The 16,853-nt window shown below is 38.8% G+C and overlaps 1 protein-coding gene across 3 annotated transcripts in view; it reads left to right on the forward strand.

The window, feature by feature from the left end:
- The first annotated feature begins 5,480 nt into the window (after positions 1-5,480).
- Positions 5,481-16,853, forward strand: part of LOC127509850 (uncharacterized) — a 79,616-nt gene continuing 68,243 nt past the window's right edge. The window contains exons 1-5 of one of the 3 annotated variants that reach the window (XM_051888989.1): positions 5,481-5,672; positions 8,186-8,227; positions 13,542-14,093; positions 14,493-15,155; positions 15,619-15,654. In XM_051888989.1, coding sequence (XP_051744949.1) covers positions 5,657-5,672; positions 8,186-8,227; positions 13,542-14,093; positions 14,493-15,155; positions 15,619-15,654 — 1,309 coding nt within the window. In that variant the 5' untranslated portion in view covers positions 5,481-5,656. Of the gene's footprint in view, positions 5,673-8,185; positions 8,228-10,716; positions 10,797-13,541; positions 14,094-14,492; positions 15,156-15,618; positions 15,655-16,853 lie in introns of those variants that run through there. The other 2 variants (XM_051888991.1, XM_051888990.1) reach the window with 2 other exon arrangements.

Here is a 16,853-nt window from a genome sequence, read left to right on the forward strand (position 1 = left end):
GAATGCCCAGAGATTTTGGAAACTGCTCTTTTATTGAAAAAGTGGGATCTCCAATCCTCGAACGGAACAGGCAGAACAGAAATAAAAGGAAACACAGGATTCTCCACCCGGCCCTCTCCCGGGGGAAGGAGCAGTGCCTTCACCGTCTCCTGGGACAGAGTAGTCCCCGGAGCAGGAGGATGGGAAGATTCCGACCTCCCGGGAGCTTGTGCAGACTGGGGGCCAGCCCACGGCGGGATGGTGGCAACATCACGCCGGGGCAAGATGTGTTTGATGGCCTCCGTCTGCTTTTGCACTGCTGAGAACTGCTGTGCGAAGTCCTCAACAATGTCGCCGAAGAGGCTGGCCTGGGAAATGGGGCCGTCGAGAAAGTGCACCGCAATCGCACGTTCCACCTGCGGAATTTCCACGTAACCCTTGGCGGCCCCACCATCAAGGGTAGTGAGAGTGGAGGAGGCAGAAGAGCAGTTTCGGGCAGTAAAAGGTGCCGTCCAAATCTTCTGAACCCTCCTCATGCACCTCCAGGAAGAAAGGCACTGGGGCGGGATGTGGCTGAGAACCACGCCCCGCACCCAGAAACCAATCATCCAACCGCGAGCGCTTGGGATATGGTGGAGGGTTCCACTCGAGCCCGATGCCCGCGGCGGCCCGGGCAAGCATGGCCGTCAACTCTGAATCCGATTCCGCGTGAACGACCACCCCGGAGGGCAGAAGCTAGGCGTCCTCATCCTCGAGTCCAAAAGCCCACTCCCCGATGCAGCGATCGACATCTGATCCTCCTCAGGAGCACCGAAAGTGACGCGGGGAACCTCCGTAGAGGGTCCCGCAGCAGCAGCCGGCAAATCGACAGCACATGGCGTAGTAGAGGAGTGGGAGGTTCGTGGGGGCTGTAACCCTCAGACCTCCCAGAGTGCTAATCAGACCGGCAACCTTTACAGCCGCGGGTGGCTGGGTAGCAGCAGAGGGGACTCGTACCTCCGTGTTAAAGAAGGAGAGTCGCGATCTTAACGCCAATATGTGCCATCCACGAGTGCTTACTCAGCATGCTGTTTACCCAGACAAGTGAGACAGCGATCGTGGCCGTCAGACGAGGTCAGGAAACGACCACATCCAGAAACACACGGACGAAAAGACATCTTGAAAAAGACGCTGATCGCCTGTGCTTGCTCTTTTAGAATACCCACCAGCTGAAGCACAAAGGGGTGAGTGCTGCACCGTCCTGTGCCAGCGCGCTGAGACACTCACCGCTGAACGTGCCTTCCCACCAGCTAGCGAGATCCGAGCCGCCACCAGAACAAAAACAATAAAAGCAATAAAAATTGCTGTTTTTTGGAGATGACTCCAACGTCGAACGTGACTGACTGAATGGGAACATGTGATTAACGAACAACAAAGTCTCACTTTCTTTCCATTCACATGAATGCTTCACTTTGCGTGTCGGAATGTATGAACACAGACCACTACGAAGTTCAAATCCATTTACTAACATTTTAAATAGCCTAAAACAAAAAAATATATTACATTGTCATATGTTCTGTCCTATAACCGGTAAAACAATAAAATAACAGCACAATTTACTTGCCTTAAACCACTCAGAAGGTAATATTAGTATTATTATATTTATTGTTTTTTGTTGTTACATTTAATTTATTGCCACACTTTAATATCTGAATTATATTATCAGAAAACTGAACTCATTTAGCATCGTCAGGCATTTATTTGTGCATAATGGATAAAACAATGGAGCTGCTCGCTCGGGTTTATGGCTGCTGTACATTTTACCCGTCACAAGATGGCACTGTTTTCGACACTCTTAATGCTCTGAAACTTTTCCCGAAACATTCAGAGAAAAGCTTCAAATATTTAAGAGGTTTCATTTCTCCATCCCTACTCAATAGTTTTAGGCCTTTTGCAAATGTTTCAATCAAGTTTAGCTGTTTTAGAGAGCGTTTAAACATGTTGAGCTTGTTTTGTTAAATCTGTAGTAATATTTTTTATGTGTGGAAAAAGTGACGAAACTAAACTATCCAATCAGATTTCTTTTCACCCATATCCCCCACGACCACCCATGCACGCACATAAACACATTTGACTTTACAACACACAAACGCACACCTTTATTTATTCTCATTCTCTCTTGCTTTCTTAATATGTCATGAGTGTACACAGAAAGATTTTAATAATCAATTTAAAAATTATGTAAAAAATAAAAACGGCATTAATTAGCACCCTCTCATGGTACGCACAGTGCATACAGCCATACAGCGGCAGGCGCCACTAGGGGGTTGTAACTGATGGATTTGAATATACCTCCCCCCACCCCCCCACAAACTACACCCCTGGAATTGCGAGATATAAACTCGCAATTGCGTGATATAAAGGAATATGCATAGCATGTTTCCACAGTAACCTTGTACATGAGTAGCTACAGCATCTAGTGGGCTTAATACTAAAACACCAATACCTATCATGTTTCATCAACTGCAACTCAAGTCTGGTGACTCCATAAAAGGGAGCATTCAAGGGTAGAATCATGCAATTCTGCAAATTACAGTGTAAGTATTTGGTGAATAAAAGTTGTTTTTAACAGAATAGGTAAACTAATGAAATTGACACAATAATACCAATATAACAGTAATAGTAACAATAATAATAATCAGCTGTGGCTGAGGCGCAATAAAACAGACGAAGCTGAAGTGGCACATTCTATATACACCAACTGCTTCAGACATCAGGACGGCAGCACGGCTATCGGATGCACCAGAAATGTTGGATGTCCGGAATTGTTACAGACAGAGAAACCGTCCGTCAGTTAATTGCGTGAAAAAAAGTCAGAGTTCTGAGATAAAAACTCGCAATTCTGACTTTTTATCACGCAATTGCGAGTTTATATCTCAGAATTCTGACTTTATAACTTGCAATTGTGTGATAAAAAGTCAGAATTCCGAGATAAAAAGTCGCAATTACTGTTTTTATTTTTCTTATTTAGTGGCGAAAACGGGCTTCCATAGCTTTAGGTGTGTTTAATTATGGCTGGAGATAAACTTGGGTGGACAGATTGGAAACTTTCCCATAGTGTAATTTGTAAGACTTGATTTTCCTGCTAAGACAAAAACAGAGATCAAGCATCCTGCAATAAAATAATAAAACTTATCTGGAAAAAAGATCTCAAAGAAGTAGCAAAGGACAACGCCTTGCCCTAACCCCAAAAGGACAACGCTTCCCCCACCACACACACACACACACACAAACACACCTTCCCTTCCCCCTGACTCAAGTCACTGAAAATTCTTCAAGACATATAATGTAACTTGTGTATCTATTGTTTTTCCCTTTTTGTGTTTGGTATCATTTTAAATGTAAATGGTAAAATGGTCTCAATTTCACAGCAGTCACTGGTATTATGAAGAAGATTGAAAACTAAGGAGAATTCTGTCCTCCTAATAAATATTTACAACCCAATCTGCGTCAGGATAGATTCAAACTAAAGGCCCATGAAAGACCCATTTGTTAGAACAGTAGCCGTGTTTCCATTACCCTTCAAATCAGGGGTGGGGAACATTGATTCTGGAGGGCCATTGTCCTGCAGAGTTTAGCTCCAACCCTAATTAAACACACCTGAAGCTAATCAAGGTCTTCAGGATTACTAAATTTACAGGCAGGTGAGTACTTTTTTTCAGGGTTGGAGCTAAACTCTGCAGGACAATGGTTCTCCATTATCAACGTTCCCCACCCCTGCTTTAAATTGTGCAAATTGAAATTGCGAATTGAAAACACTCTCAGTGGAAACGTCAATTTTGCAAAAAAAGTTTTAAATTGACATGATACATTTTTACTTGACAAATAAAATGTTATATTTGATTCACTCTGGATTCTTCTGAAAACATTATGACCAGTAGATTATTGGAGTCCATATTTCCGCAAATCTGCATCAGAATAGATTCAAACTAAAGGCCCATGAAAGGAGCATGTTAGCACATCATGGGACTTTTTGATTTTTGTCTATCAACTGGCTTAGCAAGTTGCAGTATTGTGACTAAGAAAACTGACTTGACTTGCTCTTAAGTAACATCATGCTTTCTTTTTCAGATTTCAGAGAACCCAAAGGAAAAGAGTAGTCTGATGTAAGCCAGATTTTGAAAACTTGAGCCATTCGTCTATTTGTATTTATGACACAAGACTTCTAACAGTAATGATATTTTAAAGGTTGTAATGATTTTGTCCTTTTTGCCCCACTCTTAAATAATTTAATTTTCTATATTTTAATGTTGATTCATTGACGTTACACTTGATTATTTTTGTTAATTTCAATATTGATTCAACAGCAGTAGATCAACGTTGATTCACTGACATTACCATTGATCATTTTCACTCTTTTCAATATTGATTCAGCATCGGCAATGTAGAATCAACATCATAGTGTAATGTTGATTCAACAATATTACCACTCATTATTTTTGTTAATTTCAATATTGATTCAGTATCAGTGATGCAGAATCAATCATAGTGTAAAGTTGATTCAATAGCATTACCACTGATTTTTTGGTCACCATTGTTTCAACATTAAATGCGGGTGTAAACTAGATATTGAACTAACAGCACTTAAAAATGTTGATATTACCATTGATTTGTGATTGAAATCATTGTTTCAACAGTAACTGAGGGTGCGAAAGTGATACTGAAGCAACATCACTTTGTAAACATTAATTCAATGCAATTAGCATTGATGCATCAACACTGACTCAGCATTGTTTCAGTGATTACATGCTATCTGGGTTTCACCTGGAATTTAAGAAAATATGTGACAATGAAACATTTGTAATGCAGATCTTTAGCATAATTTACTCTGTGCAAGTGTCTTTTTTACATCATACAACCACAAGTCAGCAGCATAATGAGTTGAAGAAAACCACAATGTTTTTTTTAGCTTATATGAAATAATGTGGTTTGGATTGGAAAGAAACAGGTTGTTATTATAGCTATAAATTTCCACTGATTTTATTACTGTATCTGTGAAATGCTTTGTTTTACTTATTTTATGCAGCCTACTTGTTCTCTAGCACTGTACCCTATTAAACTGGAGAAAATGTGGATATGTTTTAAATCCACCACAGGGGGTGCAGGTGTAGCAGCGTGTAATCTGAGTTGTGTTGTTAATAAATGTCCAAACTCCCACAAACAGATAACAGGTGGAGTTTTTAAGCACCCGGGCAGCATTTGCCCATCGCTATTGTTAAGAATGAAGGCTGAAAGAGCTCAGACTCTTCAAAATAAGCAGCACCCACACAGGTAAAGGAAACCCAAATATGGTCATGGCGCATGTAATTGTACAACTAGATAGTTTTATGCAACACTCGTTTTGCTGTTTTATATGGACTTAAAAAAAAAATAAAAAAACACACTTTGTACCTGTGTAAAGTTGTTTGTAGCCTACTGCGCAGTTGTGCTGCATTTTTTTTTTTTTTTGGATCTTTGAATACCTGGTTAAAGTGTGATTTTAATGACATGAGCTGAATCAATCAAAAGCGGCTATTTGAGACTTTGATGATAAAAGCTTGCTGTAGTAGATGCACTTTAGCCTCTGATAAGCTCATGGTTTTCTCTCTGCTGTTTTTTAATCAGATTTTGTCTTTGATTTTGAAACTTGGAAGCAGAGATGGCAAACAGACTGGGTAAGTATCAAATTAGACAATAAATGTTTTATTCAAAGACTTGTGCTAAACAATTGTTTAGTTTATATTAAATGGGCCTACTACCTTTGCAAGTCCATGCTTAAGCCATGGCGTAGAAAAGAATCATACAAGTGTAAGTCGTAAACACAAAGCATCAATACTGTAACCTCAAATGATTTCTAAACTATAATCTTCGTAAAATTGTACGAAAATCTCTTGCTTTACTGATTTTTTTTTTTTTTTACAGAATGCGTAACATTGGTAGGCCTATATCATTTCTGCGTTACCATTTGCGCTGAAAGCAAAATAGATAAGAATAAATAAGCCTGCATTATGACCTCAACTGTGTATATTTAATGTTCCTTTTCAAATTACTTTCGGTACAATCAACAATCCTAAGTAATTTGCCTTATTTTAAGACACATTAGAGAAAGTATTAAAAAAATCTTTAAATGCATATTTAAATGAATCTTAAAAGTCTCCCTGACAAAACATTGATTGTAATAAAGTCCTATTGTAAGTAATATTATAAGTAATGCAATCAGGCCTGCTTTAAATTTGAAACAATGCTCCACTGTCTGAATCTAGACTGTCTAGAATGAATTCCATCTGATAAAACATCTTTTTCTTACATGTGTGCAGTAGCTAGGCACTATTTGAGTGTTTTTTTTTTTTTTTTTTTTTTTTTAAATAGCCTACTTAATTTTATAGCCTACACTGTTAAAGGAGTTTACAGTATTAAAGAGTATTATTTTACAATAAATTACTGTACTCAGAAATTTACAGTGAAATTAATGCATGCTGGGTCATTTTCTTACAAATTATTGCTAATCAACAGCAAAATGATTCTGACATCACAGTAATTTACTGCTCTTGTTTTACTGTGAATTCACATGATAAAGTTGTCTTTAACCATGCCACTGTAAGAAATTATATTGTTTAGTACTGTAGTTGTTTTGAATCACCGTAATGGCAATCAGTGTTCCATTTGCTCGGGATCTTGGACCTTGTATATTCATATTCAAATTTCTGATCTATCCAAGTCAGAAGTGTGACAAATGAAAACATTTGTTAGAACAGTAGCCGTGTTTCCATTACCCTTCAAATCAGGGGTGGGGAACATTGATTCTGGAGGGCCATTGTCCTGCAGTGTTTAGCTCCAAGCCTAATTAAACACACCTGAAGCTAATCAAGGTCTTCAGGATTACTAAATTTACAGGCAGGTGAGTACTTTTTTTCAGGGTTGGAGCTAAACTCTGCAGGATAATGGTTCTCCATTATCAACGTTCCCCACCCCTGCTTTAAATTGTGCAAATTGAAATTGCAAATTGAAAACACTCTCAGTGGAAACGTCAATTTTGCAAAAAAAGTTTTATGCTTGCATGAGGTGGTTTTTCAGGCAATTCGAAAAAGGAATATTTTGCAAAACTACAATGGAAATGGAGAGCGTGGTATGTTTGGACAGAAGAAGAGAGTTCTTCATTAAACTCACAAAAGACAAAAGTATTACAGGACTACTGGATTCTAAACAACAAAGAAATGCCACAATTTGAATTTATCAAGACCACAAAGCAGATAGGAGGGAGAAACACCCAGAAACACCTCATACGTGGCCGCTCCCAAGTATAAAGGGCTTTTCTTGCCATAAATGCTTGGATAACATGCCTTCGTCTCCTTTGATTAAAAATAATGGCTAGTGCAGTGGCTGGGATATACATAAACTCACCAACATCCGTTGCCATGATTTTTGGAACGACTTATCGCAAGAGGAAAAAAAAAAATTTTAGCCACATAACATCAGTTAATGGAAACACACATAATTTCGCAATAGTTTTTTTATCGATATTTAGAAAATATTGCAAAAGTTTTGCACAAATCTGTAATGGAAATGCAACTAGTGGCAAGAATATATATATAAAAAAACTAATTGGCTGATTTTAAGTTAGTCAAAATATAGTATTATTAGCATTATTTCAGCATAAAGATTTATCAATTTCTTATTTTAAATTCATAATTGTTTGTAGACTGATATTTCACAATAGTGAAGCAGCTGCTGAGATTTATCTTTGAAACACAAGATTTTTTTTCTTCCATCACCTAATGATGCACAGACATCAATACTCGACATACAAAACACAACAATGGTGACACTCAACAAATAATAATAAAAAAGATCAATTCTGAACATTATGAAATAAACAATCAACACAAACTGTTAAAAGTGAAGCAAAAATAAGTTCAGCAGCACAGATAAAACAAGAATCAAGAAACTCCACAGCATAATCTATTCATGCTGCACTGCATGCTGGGTACCTTCATTGTGCATATGCACTGTAGAAATGCAGTATGATATTGTTTGTTTACAGTACTTTTTTTGAGAGTGAAATTAGATACAAGAGAAGTCCTACTATGGAATTACTGTGAAAGTCATGCAATTATTAACCTGGTATATACTGTAATTTCACACTAAATTTTTAAAAGTGTACATAATTTGATTTTCTTCTTTCCTGCAGAAAGCAAGAGAGACCAAAGTCCAAGGGGTAATCGTCCCAACAGTAAGTCCAATAAAAGATAACATAGTGGTATTTATATGAACACTGTAATGAGATTGTTGCATTTTTACAGTAACTTACTTGCAGCTTGCCAGTAATTTACTATAAAATGTTTTACAGTATTATTAGTGTATTTTCACTTACAGTATTTTGTACAGTACTGTACTTTCATTTACAGTATTATTATCATGTTGTCATTTACAACATTAATACTATTGAGTTTATTTTCATTTAGTTTGTATATTTTTTTTACCTGTATAAAATAATCAAATTGTGGTAGAACACTGTAAACACTTTACACTTTTTACACTTTATATACTTTACATTAAGGTTTCCTTTATAAAGGGTTTATAAAGTTGTTGATAAGGAGTTATAACTGCATGAATAAAAAGGGTGACTTTAACGTAATACCTGCCAAATAGTGAGCCATTTTTAACTTGCACGTTATAAATGTTTAATAAATGTATTTACTCACACATATTTTACTCAGAACCAGATTTCTGGTTATTTCATGATGCAGCAAAAATATACTGTTATGGTGAGACTGAAGGGTTTATTTGTGGTTTTCCCAATATCATCTCATGACTTATGTCACTTTTCTCACTGTTGCTGTTCATGTTTATCAAAAAGAAATTATCAAACTTTATTTAAAAAAACAAAAAAAACAAAAAAAAAAATATATATATATATAAGCACAACCATAACTTGATGAGATAATTATATTGAAAAATGTAATTACATTATTATTACCTGTGAACCCTAATGAAGGGTGAACCATTTATTCATGAGTTATAAACGTTAGTAACCTGTGAAAGTCAACCTTAACACGAGAATCATGTCTTTATTTATAACTCATGAATAAATGGTTCACCCTTCATTAGGGTTGACGGGTCACTAATAATGTGATCACATTTTTCATTATTAATATCTCATCAAGTTATGGTTGTGCTTGTATGTTTGTTTGTTTGTTTTATTTTCAAAAAGTTTGATCATTTCATCTTGATAAACATACATTAAAATTAATCTCCTAGGGACCATTTGTATCTGTAGCATGGCAAAAACATACTGAAAAAAAATAAAGTAAAAGTCGGTTTGTGTTGTGTTACATTTCAGTAATTTTGACAGTCAAAGTTCACAAACTCTCTGATGAGAAACACATGAGGGTCTCAGGCTGATTGTTTTACTTTGGACCGTTCCAGATTTCCATCTGGTCTGTGACTTTGGCATTTGGTGCCATCAGGGTTGATTCTCGGAATGAACCTGCAAGCACCAAAAAAAAAAAAAATAACAACCTTGATGCTGTATGTACTTTGACATTAATAAAAACACTATTACATCTGATTCTGAATGGACTTACAGGAATGGTACATAATTAGCTGATAATCCATTACATTCAAATCATTAAAGCTTCATTCTTTACAATGCATTCCTGTAGTTAAAACAGTAGAGCAAGTTGCTAGAATGCTGAAATAATAGGTTTGATTTCCAGGGAATGGATAACTTAAAATGAATAAAATAACTTAATAAAACTTAAATACAATGTATTTTATATTTGGATAAATGTGTCTGCCAAATGCATGAATGTAAATGTAATGTAAAAAAAAAAAAAAAAAAAAGATTTTGGGTTACCTATTTCTACATTTCAACAAAATGGACAGCTAATGCTGAAGAAGAATCTGTTCACTGTTGTCATCATCCATGTTTTGGCTTAGAGAACAGACTCACCTGTAATAGACACAGTCACAGCAGCCCTTTAGTGTTATTATAGTTCATAGGAAAAAGTACCATACAATAAAATAATTTATGACTAACAATGATGAGGTGAAGGGTGAAGATAAGGTAAGATATGATTTTGTACGGAGTACATTGTGGTGTTTATAGTTTTTAATAAATTACACAACATTTATCATATTAGTTAGCAAAACTTTCCCTCTTCTTCCCCCTTAATAAAGCATAACTGTTCTGTGTATTAGTGGAGAGCAACAGAAGTCCGGAGGGAATGGCTGCTTGGTGCAAATTCAAAATAAAGAACGTTGACCACAGTAAATTCCCTGGTGTTAAATTAACACCGTTCTGTGTTTATATGGGAACCACCAGCAGGGTGTTAAAAGTAACATCGAAGCAGTGTTAGAGTTAATTAGGTACTTAAGTGGTTAATTATGTGATGATTGTTCAATTATTCAAGACACCTGATGATAACAAGCAGAATCACTGAAGAAAAGAGAAACACAAGAACTACAATTGACTTCCAGCCACGGCCTTAGATTAAATCACATGGAAATACATTAAATCTCTCTTATTAAAAACCAGACTGACCTTATTTCTGCCATTTGTCTACAGTTCTTTTTGAGAATTAACAGGTTTAGATGTTGATATTTGTTGAAAATGTTTGGTCACCATTAGTTCACTTCAGAATTAAAGTTTCCTTATAATTTACTCACCCCCATGTCATCCAAGTTGTTCATATCTTTCTTTCTTCAGTTGAAAAGAATTTAAGGTTTTTGAGGAAAACATTCCAGGATTTTTCTCCATAGTGAACTTCACTGGGGTTCAACGGATTGAAGGTCCAAATGTCAGTTTTAATGCAGCTTCAAAGGGCTCTACACGATCCCAGACGAGGAAGATGAGGTCTTATCTAGAGAAACCATCGCTCATTTTCTAAAAAAAATTAAAATTTATATACTTTTTAACCACAAATGCTCATCTTGCACTGCTCTGCGATCCGCCACGCAGTACGTTGAAAGGTCATGTGTGACGTTGTTACAGAGTGTAGGTTGCGGTAGAGACGAGGCGTTTACGGACTTTAATAAACAGGGTATTTATTATCACAAAGGAAACAGAGAACCATACACACATATAAACTAACAATAAGAATGGACAGGGAGTGCTAGGAGTGAGTCCAACTTAAAGGGAGTTCTGACGATGACAACAGGTGCAGGGAATCCAGGAATGGCGGGAAGGCTGATGAGGGAAGTGCAAACAGGTGATGAACAGGGAGGATTCTGGGAAACGGAGTTCGGGACAAACGTGGATGTAACATTACCTCCCCTTCCCCGGTAGGCGAGGCCGTGGGCGGCCATGGCGGGTCTGGAGACGTGGGCGGCCATGGCGGGTCAGGAGACGTGGGCGGCCATGGCGGGTCAGGAGACGTGGGCGGCCATGGTGGGTCAGGAGACGTGGGCGGCCATGGTGGATCCTTAGCCCCACCCACATGTGTTCCACCCACATGTTCCCCACCTACGGGTATATGGCCGGTAAGGGCAGTAAGGGCTCGTGGAACGGAGTGGGCTCATGGGCTGGAGTGGGCTCGTGGGCTGCTGGAGCCAATTCGTGGGCTGCTGAAGCGGATTCGTGGGCTGCTGAAGCGGATTCGTGGAAGGCTGGAGCGGGCTCGTGGAAGGCTGGAGCGGAAGGCTGGAGCGGGCTCGTGGAAGGCTGGAGCGGGCTCGTGGAAGGCTGGTGCGGGCTCGTGGAAGGCTGGAGCGGGCTCGTGGAAGGCTGGAGCGGGCTCGAGGAAGGCTCGAGCGGGCTCGTGGAAGGCTGGAGCTACTGGCTCCGTCCAAAAGTCAATAAGCCAGTCATTCATTTTACTCACTGGAGACTTGGGCTGCTCGGCGGCAGAATTCACTGGAGACTTGGGTTGCTCGGAGGCAAAATTCGCTGGAGACTTGGGCTGCTCGGAGGCAGAATTCTCTGGAGACTTGGGCTGCTCGGAGGCAGAATTCTCTGGAGACTTGGGCTGCTCGGAGGCAGAATTCTCTGGAGACTTGGGCTGCTCGGAGGCAGAATTCTCTGGAGACTTGGGCTGCTCGGAGGCAGAATTCTCTGGAGACTTGGGCTGCTCGGAGGCAGAATTCTCTGGAGACTTGGGCTGCTCGGAGGCAGAATTCTCTGGAGACTTGGGCTGCTCGGAGGCAGAATTCTCTGGAGACTTGGGCTGCTTGGAGACAGAATTCTCTGGAGACTTGGGCTGCTCGGAGACAGAATTCTCTGGCGACTTGGGTTGCTCAGAGGCAGAATTCTCTGGAGACTTGGGCTGCTCGGAGGCAGAATTTGCTGGAGACTTGGGCTGCTTGGTGGCAGCATTCGCTGGAGACTGGGGCAGCTTGGCGGCCTTATTTTTCAGCCGTCTGGGCCTAGCGGTGGACTTCTCTTTGGGTGGCTTGGGCTCTTTGTCAGGCAGGACACCAGGGGAATACCCACTGGAGGGGTATGTGGGGGAAACTGGCGGTTGACGAACTGGCCAGGCTGCTTGTATTTCTGCGGGGACTGGGCGAGGAAAACACGATTCTTTTTGAACCTCTTCAACTTCAAAATCAGAACCATTCAGAAAGAGAATCAGATTAATAGTTTCGACTAGGGAAAAAAAAAACATGCAGGTTCACTAAAGCGAATTGTGTCCTCGTCCAGACCCGCCAGAAAACAAGCGTTAAGTGGGGCATCCGGCCAGTTCACCAAGTAAGCAAGCTCAGAAAATTCCTCCACATACCTCTCCAGCGGGCGACCGTCCTGCCGAAATCCCCAAAGACGATCCACCGCTGAAGTGAGCTCCTTGCTGGGAGGCAGGCGCTGGCAGTTCTCCGAGGGCAATGGATTGAGGAAGATAACCATTTTTGTTTGCTGAAGTCCAGCGGTTGGGTCCATTGTTCTGTTACAGAGTGTAGGTTGCGATAGAGACAAGGCGTTTACGGACTTCAATAAACAGGGTATTTATTATCACAAAGGAAACAGAGAACCATACACGCATATAAACTAACAATAAGAACGGACAGGGAGTGCTAGGAGTGAGTCCAACTTAAAGGGAGTGCTGATGATGACAACAGGTGCAGGGAATCCAGGAATGGCGGGAAGGCTGATGAGGGAAGTGCAAACAGGTGATGAACAGGGAGGATTCTGGGAAACGGAGTTCGGGACAGGCGTGGATGTAACAGATGTAGGCAGAAGTACCGAGGTTGGGTGAAAAACTCCACTCTCATTTTCTCCTCTAACTTCAAAATCGACCAATATCGTTGTTTTAACTGTTTTGCACGTTCGCTTTGTAGACACTGGATCGGTACTTCTGCCTACGTCACACGTGACCTTTCTGACGTGATTACATAATGCGTGCGGATCGCAGAGCAGTGCAAGATGAGCATTTGTGGATAAAAAGTATATACATTTTTATTTTTTTTAGAATTCATTTCACTAGATGAGACCCTTATTCCTCGTCTGGGATCGTGTAGAGCATGTTAATTCCAGAATTTGTATTCTGAAGTAAATACTTGATTGTTCAACTGCCATTTGACAACATAGTGTATTTGTGTGTTGTGTGTTTCAGTGAGTGATCTGAGGATTGTCCTGCTGGGGAAGAACGCATCAGAAAACAAAAGAGTGGGAAACTTAATCTTAGATAAAAATGTGTTTGACAAGAAAATGTTCCCATCTGATGTAGAGGAGCACAGTGAAAAAGTGGAGGGGAGAAACATCACAGTCATCAGCACAATTCACCTGCTCAACTCACAATTCAAACTACAGAAACTAGCACAGAAGGTGTCTGAGTTTTCTCCTCCAGAACCTCATGTGATCATACTGGTGCTGCAGCACAATGATTTTAGTCAGAAGATTAGAGAGATATTACCTTCAGTGTTGAACTGCTTTGGTGAGCAGGCGATGAAGCGCACAATGATTCTGACTACTGATGATGAGAAACTCGTCGTTAAACAGAAACCTGAAAATGAATATATTCAAGAAATATCTACAGAATGTGGAGCATGCCTTCAACTTACACAAAATACACAATGCTCTCAAATACTTCAAAAAGTGGATGAAATAATCACTCGTAGTGGATTTAAGGAGACACAACAGAGCTCATCACTGAATCAAGTGGACAGTAAGTCTTTCATTTTTGCTACCGGACTGCTGTCAGTAGTGTTTACATTTACCAATTTAATTTTCTATGTAGCACTAACAAAAAAAAAATATATATATATATATAAATACATAAATAAAAATCTTAGCCTTATTTGAGGATCTGGCAGCACCTAAAAATGAGAAGCATTTAGCATAATTTAGGTTGATAATTAAAAGAAGTAAAAATGATTTACCAGAGAGTTAGAGCAATACATTTATTATACATTTATATTTCTTGCTTCTCAAGTAAATTTCTTGTTTTAAATATCCTGTTATTTTTGCAAAAAGAAAAAAATAATAATAATAAAATGTTTTTAATAACAAAAAATATTTCCAGGACAAAAAAGCTGAAATATGTCTGGATATTTTTGTTTTTCAGAACCAAGTGTATTTAGCATGTCTAAAAATCGAAAGCTGATCTTGGTAATGTGTGGTTGTAATGAGGAAATGAAAGCCTCCATGTCAAAGCTTTTACTGGGGAAAAAAACACCCATATCAGCTCAAGAGTCCACAGTGTGTGTGTGGAGTGATGTTGAGCTTCATGGACGTCTGATCAGTCTGGTGGAGTTTCCAGCTCTCAGTCAGCTCTCAAAGGAGGAAGTGATGCATCAGACTCTCCACTGTGTGTCTCTCTGTGATCCTGGAGTTCATGTTTTCCTCCTCATTGTTCCTGCTGCTCCACTTACTAATGAAGAAAGAGAAGGAATAGAGAAGATCCACAGCATATTCAGCTCAAGAGAACACTTCCTTCTGATTTTCATCACATGTCTCCATATTAAAGAAAATGCGACAGAGTTTGTCAAATCCAGCCCAGAATCTCAGAGGTTAATCAGTCTCTGTGGAGGTCATTACAGAGTGATGGGGTTAAAGGAACCTGAAAACTCAGGACAGATCCCAGATCTACTGGATTATATAGAGAACATGAAGACTGAACCATATTCACTTCAGATGTATGTGAAAGCTCAAGAGAACAAAGTCAGATGTGAAACAAAGGAAGAACTGAAGAAAATGAAGATTGAAAAGCAGAAGCTTACACCAGAGGGTGAGTGAATTGTACTCATAAAATCTTTTATGGGTTTTTAATATTTTTTGCATGCTGGAACAAAATATGGTGTAACACCTTTGTACATTCACGTTTTAGCGAAAAAAAACCTCCAGAAGCTTAATGGAGCAGATGATGAATATTTTTTTTTAATATATAGTTTAGAATATGTTTTGATTTCAGTAGACAAAAATTCCATAAAACAAGTCTGAAGGATGAAAATTATGAGATCTAGGTCTCTCTTTTTTCGAGTTTTAAACAATGTACCAGTCTGTTAAGTTTCTTCAATTATCCATCAGCATCCTATATATAGTCAGCTGATGCTTCAGTATAATGTACTTGCTTATCAAAACTATTTTAAAGTTGGAATAATATTATGAAAAATATTTTTCAGATGTCATTCTGAATCATTACGGGCAGCCATGTGTATAACAAGATCCACTGATTTGTTCTTGTTTTGCAGTGGGCAGAAGTTGTCCAGATGTCAGTCGTCCCATCAGTAAGTCCATTCAATGATTTGAAAGCAGCAGTAAAGTGTGATTTTAATGAAGACATACTGTCTGTTTGTTACACAGTGAGTGTTGCTGCAGGGATGAGGCTTAAACGGGCTTCTATAACACAGGGTCTTTATTAAACAAAGGAGAGCAACCAAACATTAAGCAAAACTAACAACAAGAACGGACCAGGAGTGCAGGGAGTGAGTCCAATATAAAGGGAGTGATAACGAAGACAACCAGGTGCAGGGAATCTGGGGAGAGCGGGAGAGATGATGAGGGAAGTGAGTTGAGGTGTGGAACATGGAGGATCATGGGAAATGGAGTCCAGGGGACACGTGAACACTGTTTCTGTGATTGATATATATATATATATATATATATATATATATATATATATATATATATACATATATACATTTGGTTCCAAAATGCTATAAATCCATTTTGATTAATTTGAGTAAAAAGGTGTTTTCTTTACCAAGAAAGTGACAAGATGAAAACCACTATTTTCTGTTTCAAACTTTCACATAGCATCTTTTGGTTATAAAAACATTCAAAATTCAAATCTACATTTTGATTTTAAAAAGTTTATTATAAAAACGGATTATTTTTTTCCACAAAATGCAATAAATCCATGACACGCTTTTTTCCAAAATGCAATTAATCCATCTACATAAAAGTTATTTTTCATATTGAAAATACACAACAAAGTAAGTTGATTCACATATATGACAGCCTCTGAACTTTGTCAATACTAATCTTATATACAGGCAATTTACTAAAAATACATTCAGTTGTCGCTCCCAAAATGAATTCAACGAGTCATCTTGTTAATGTTATAAATTAATTATGTCTCCGTTTGTCATTACCGATTAAAGAGTATCTGACGCCACCGCACGGTTAAAATAAACACATTTGCCGAGTACATTGGTATTAACAGCTTTTAAAAACTGTTCATGATTCAATTTTGAGGACCGTGACAAAAGTTTCATGCTGTCGTGGAACAAGCAACAGCCGGCATTTTTCCTCCTCCTGACTCGAGTGTCTCATCTCCTCACACAAATGATTACATTTCGATGACTTACATTTCTTCCCCACCGCAGAAACCACCACAGGTTCATCAATGCCGTCAAAATTATTAATTTTTCTGCTTTTGTTGATCACAAAGTACAAAGCAGATAAGGAAAACTAGGATGCCTGG

The sequence above is a fragment of the Ctenopharyngodon idella genome, chromosome 3 (genome assembly GCF_019924925.1).
Source record: "Ctenopharyngodon idella isolate HZGC_01 chromosome 3, HZGC01, whole genome shotgun sequence".
Taxonomy (NCBI): Eukaryota; Metazoa; Chordata; class Actinopteri; order Cypriniformes; family Xenocyprididae; genus Ctenopharyngodon; species Ctenopharyngodon idella.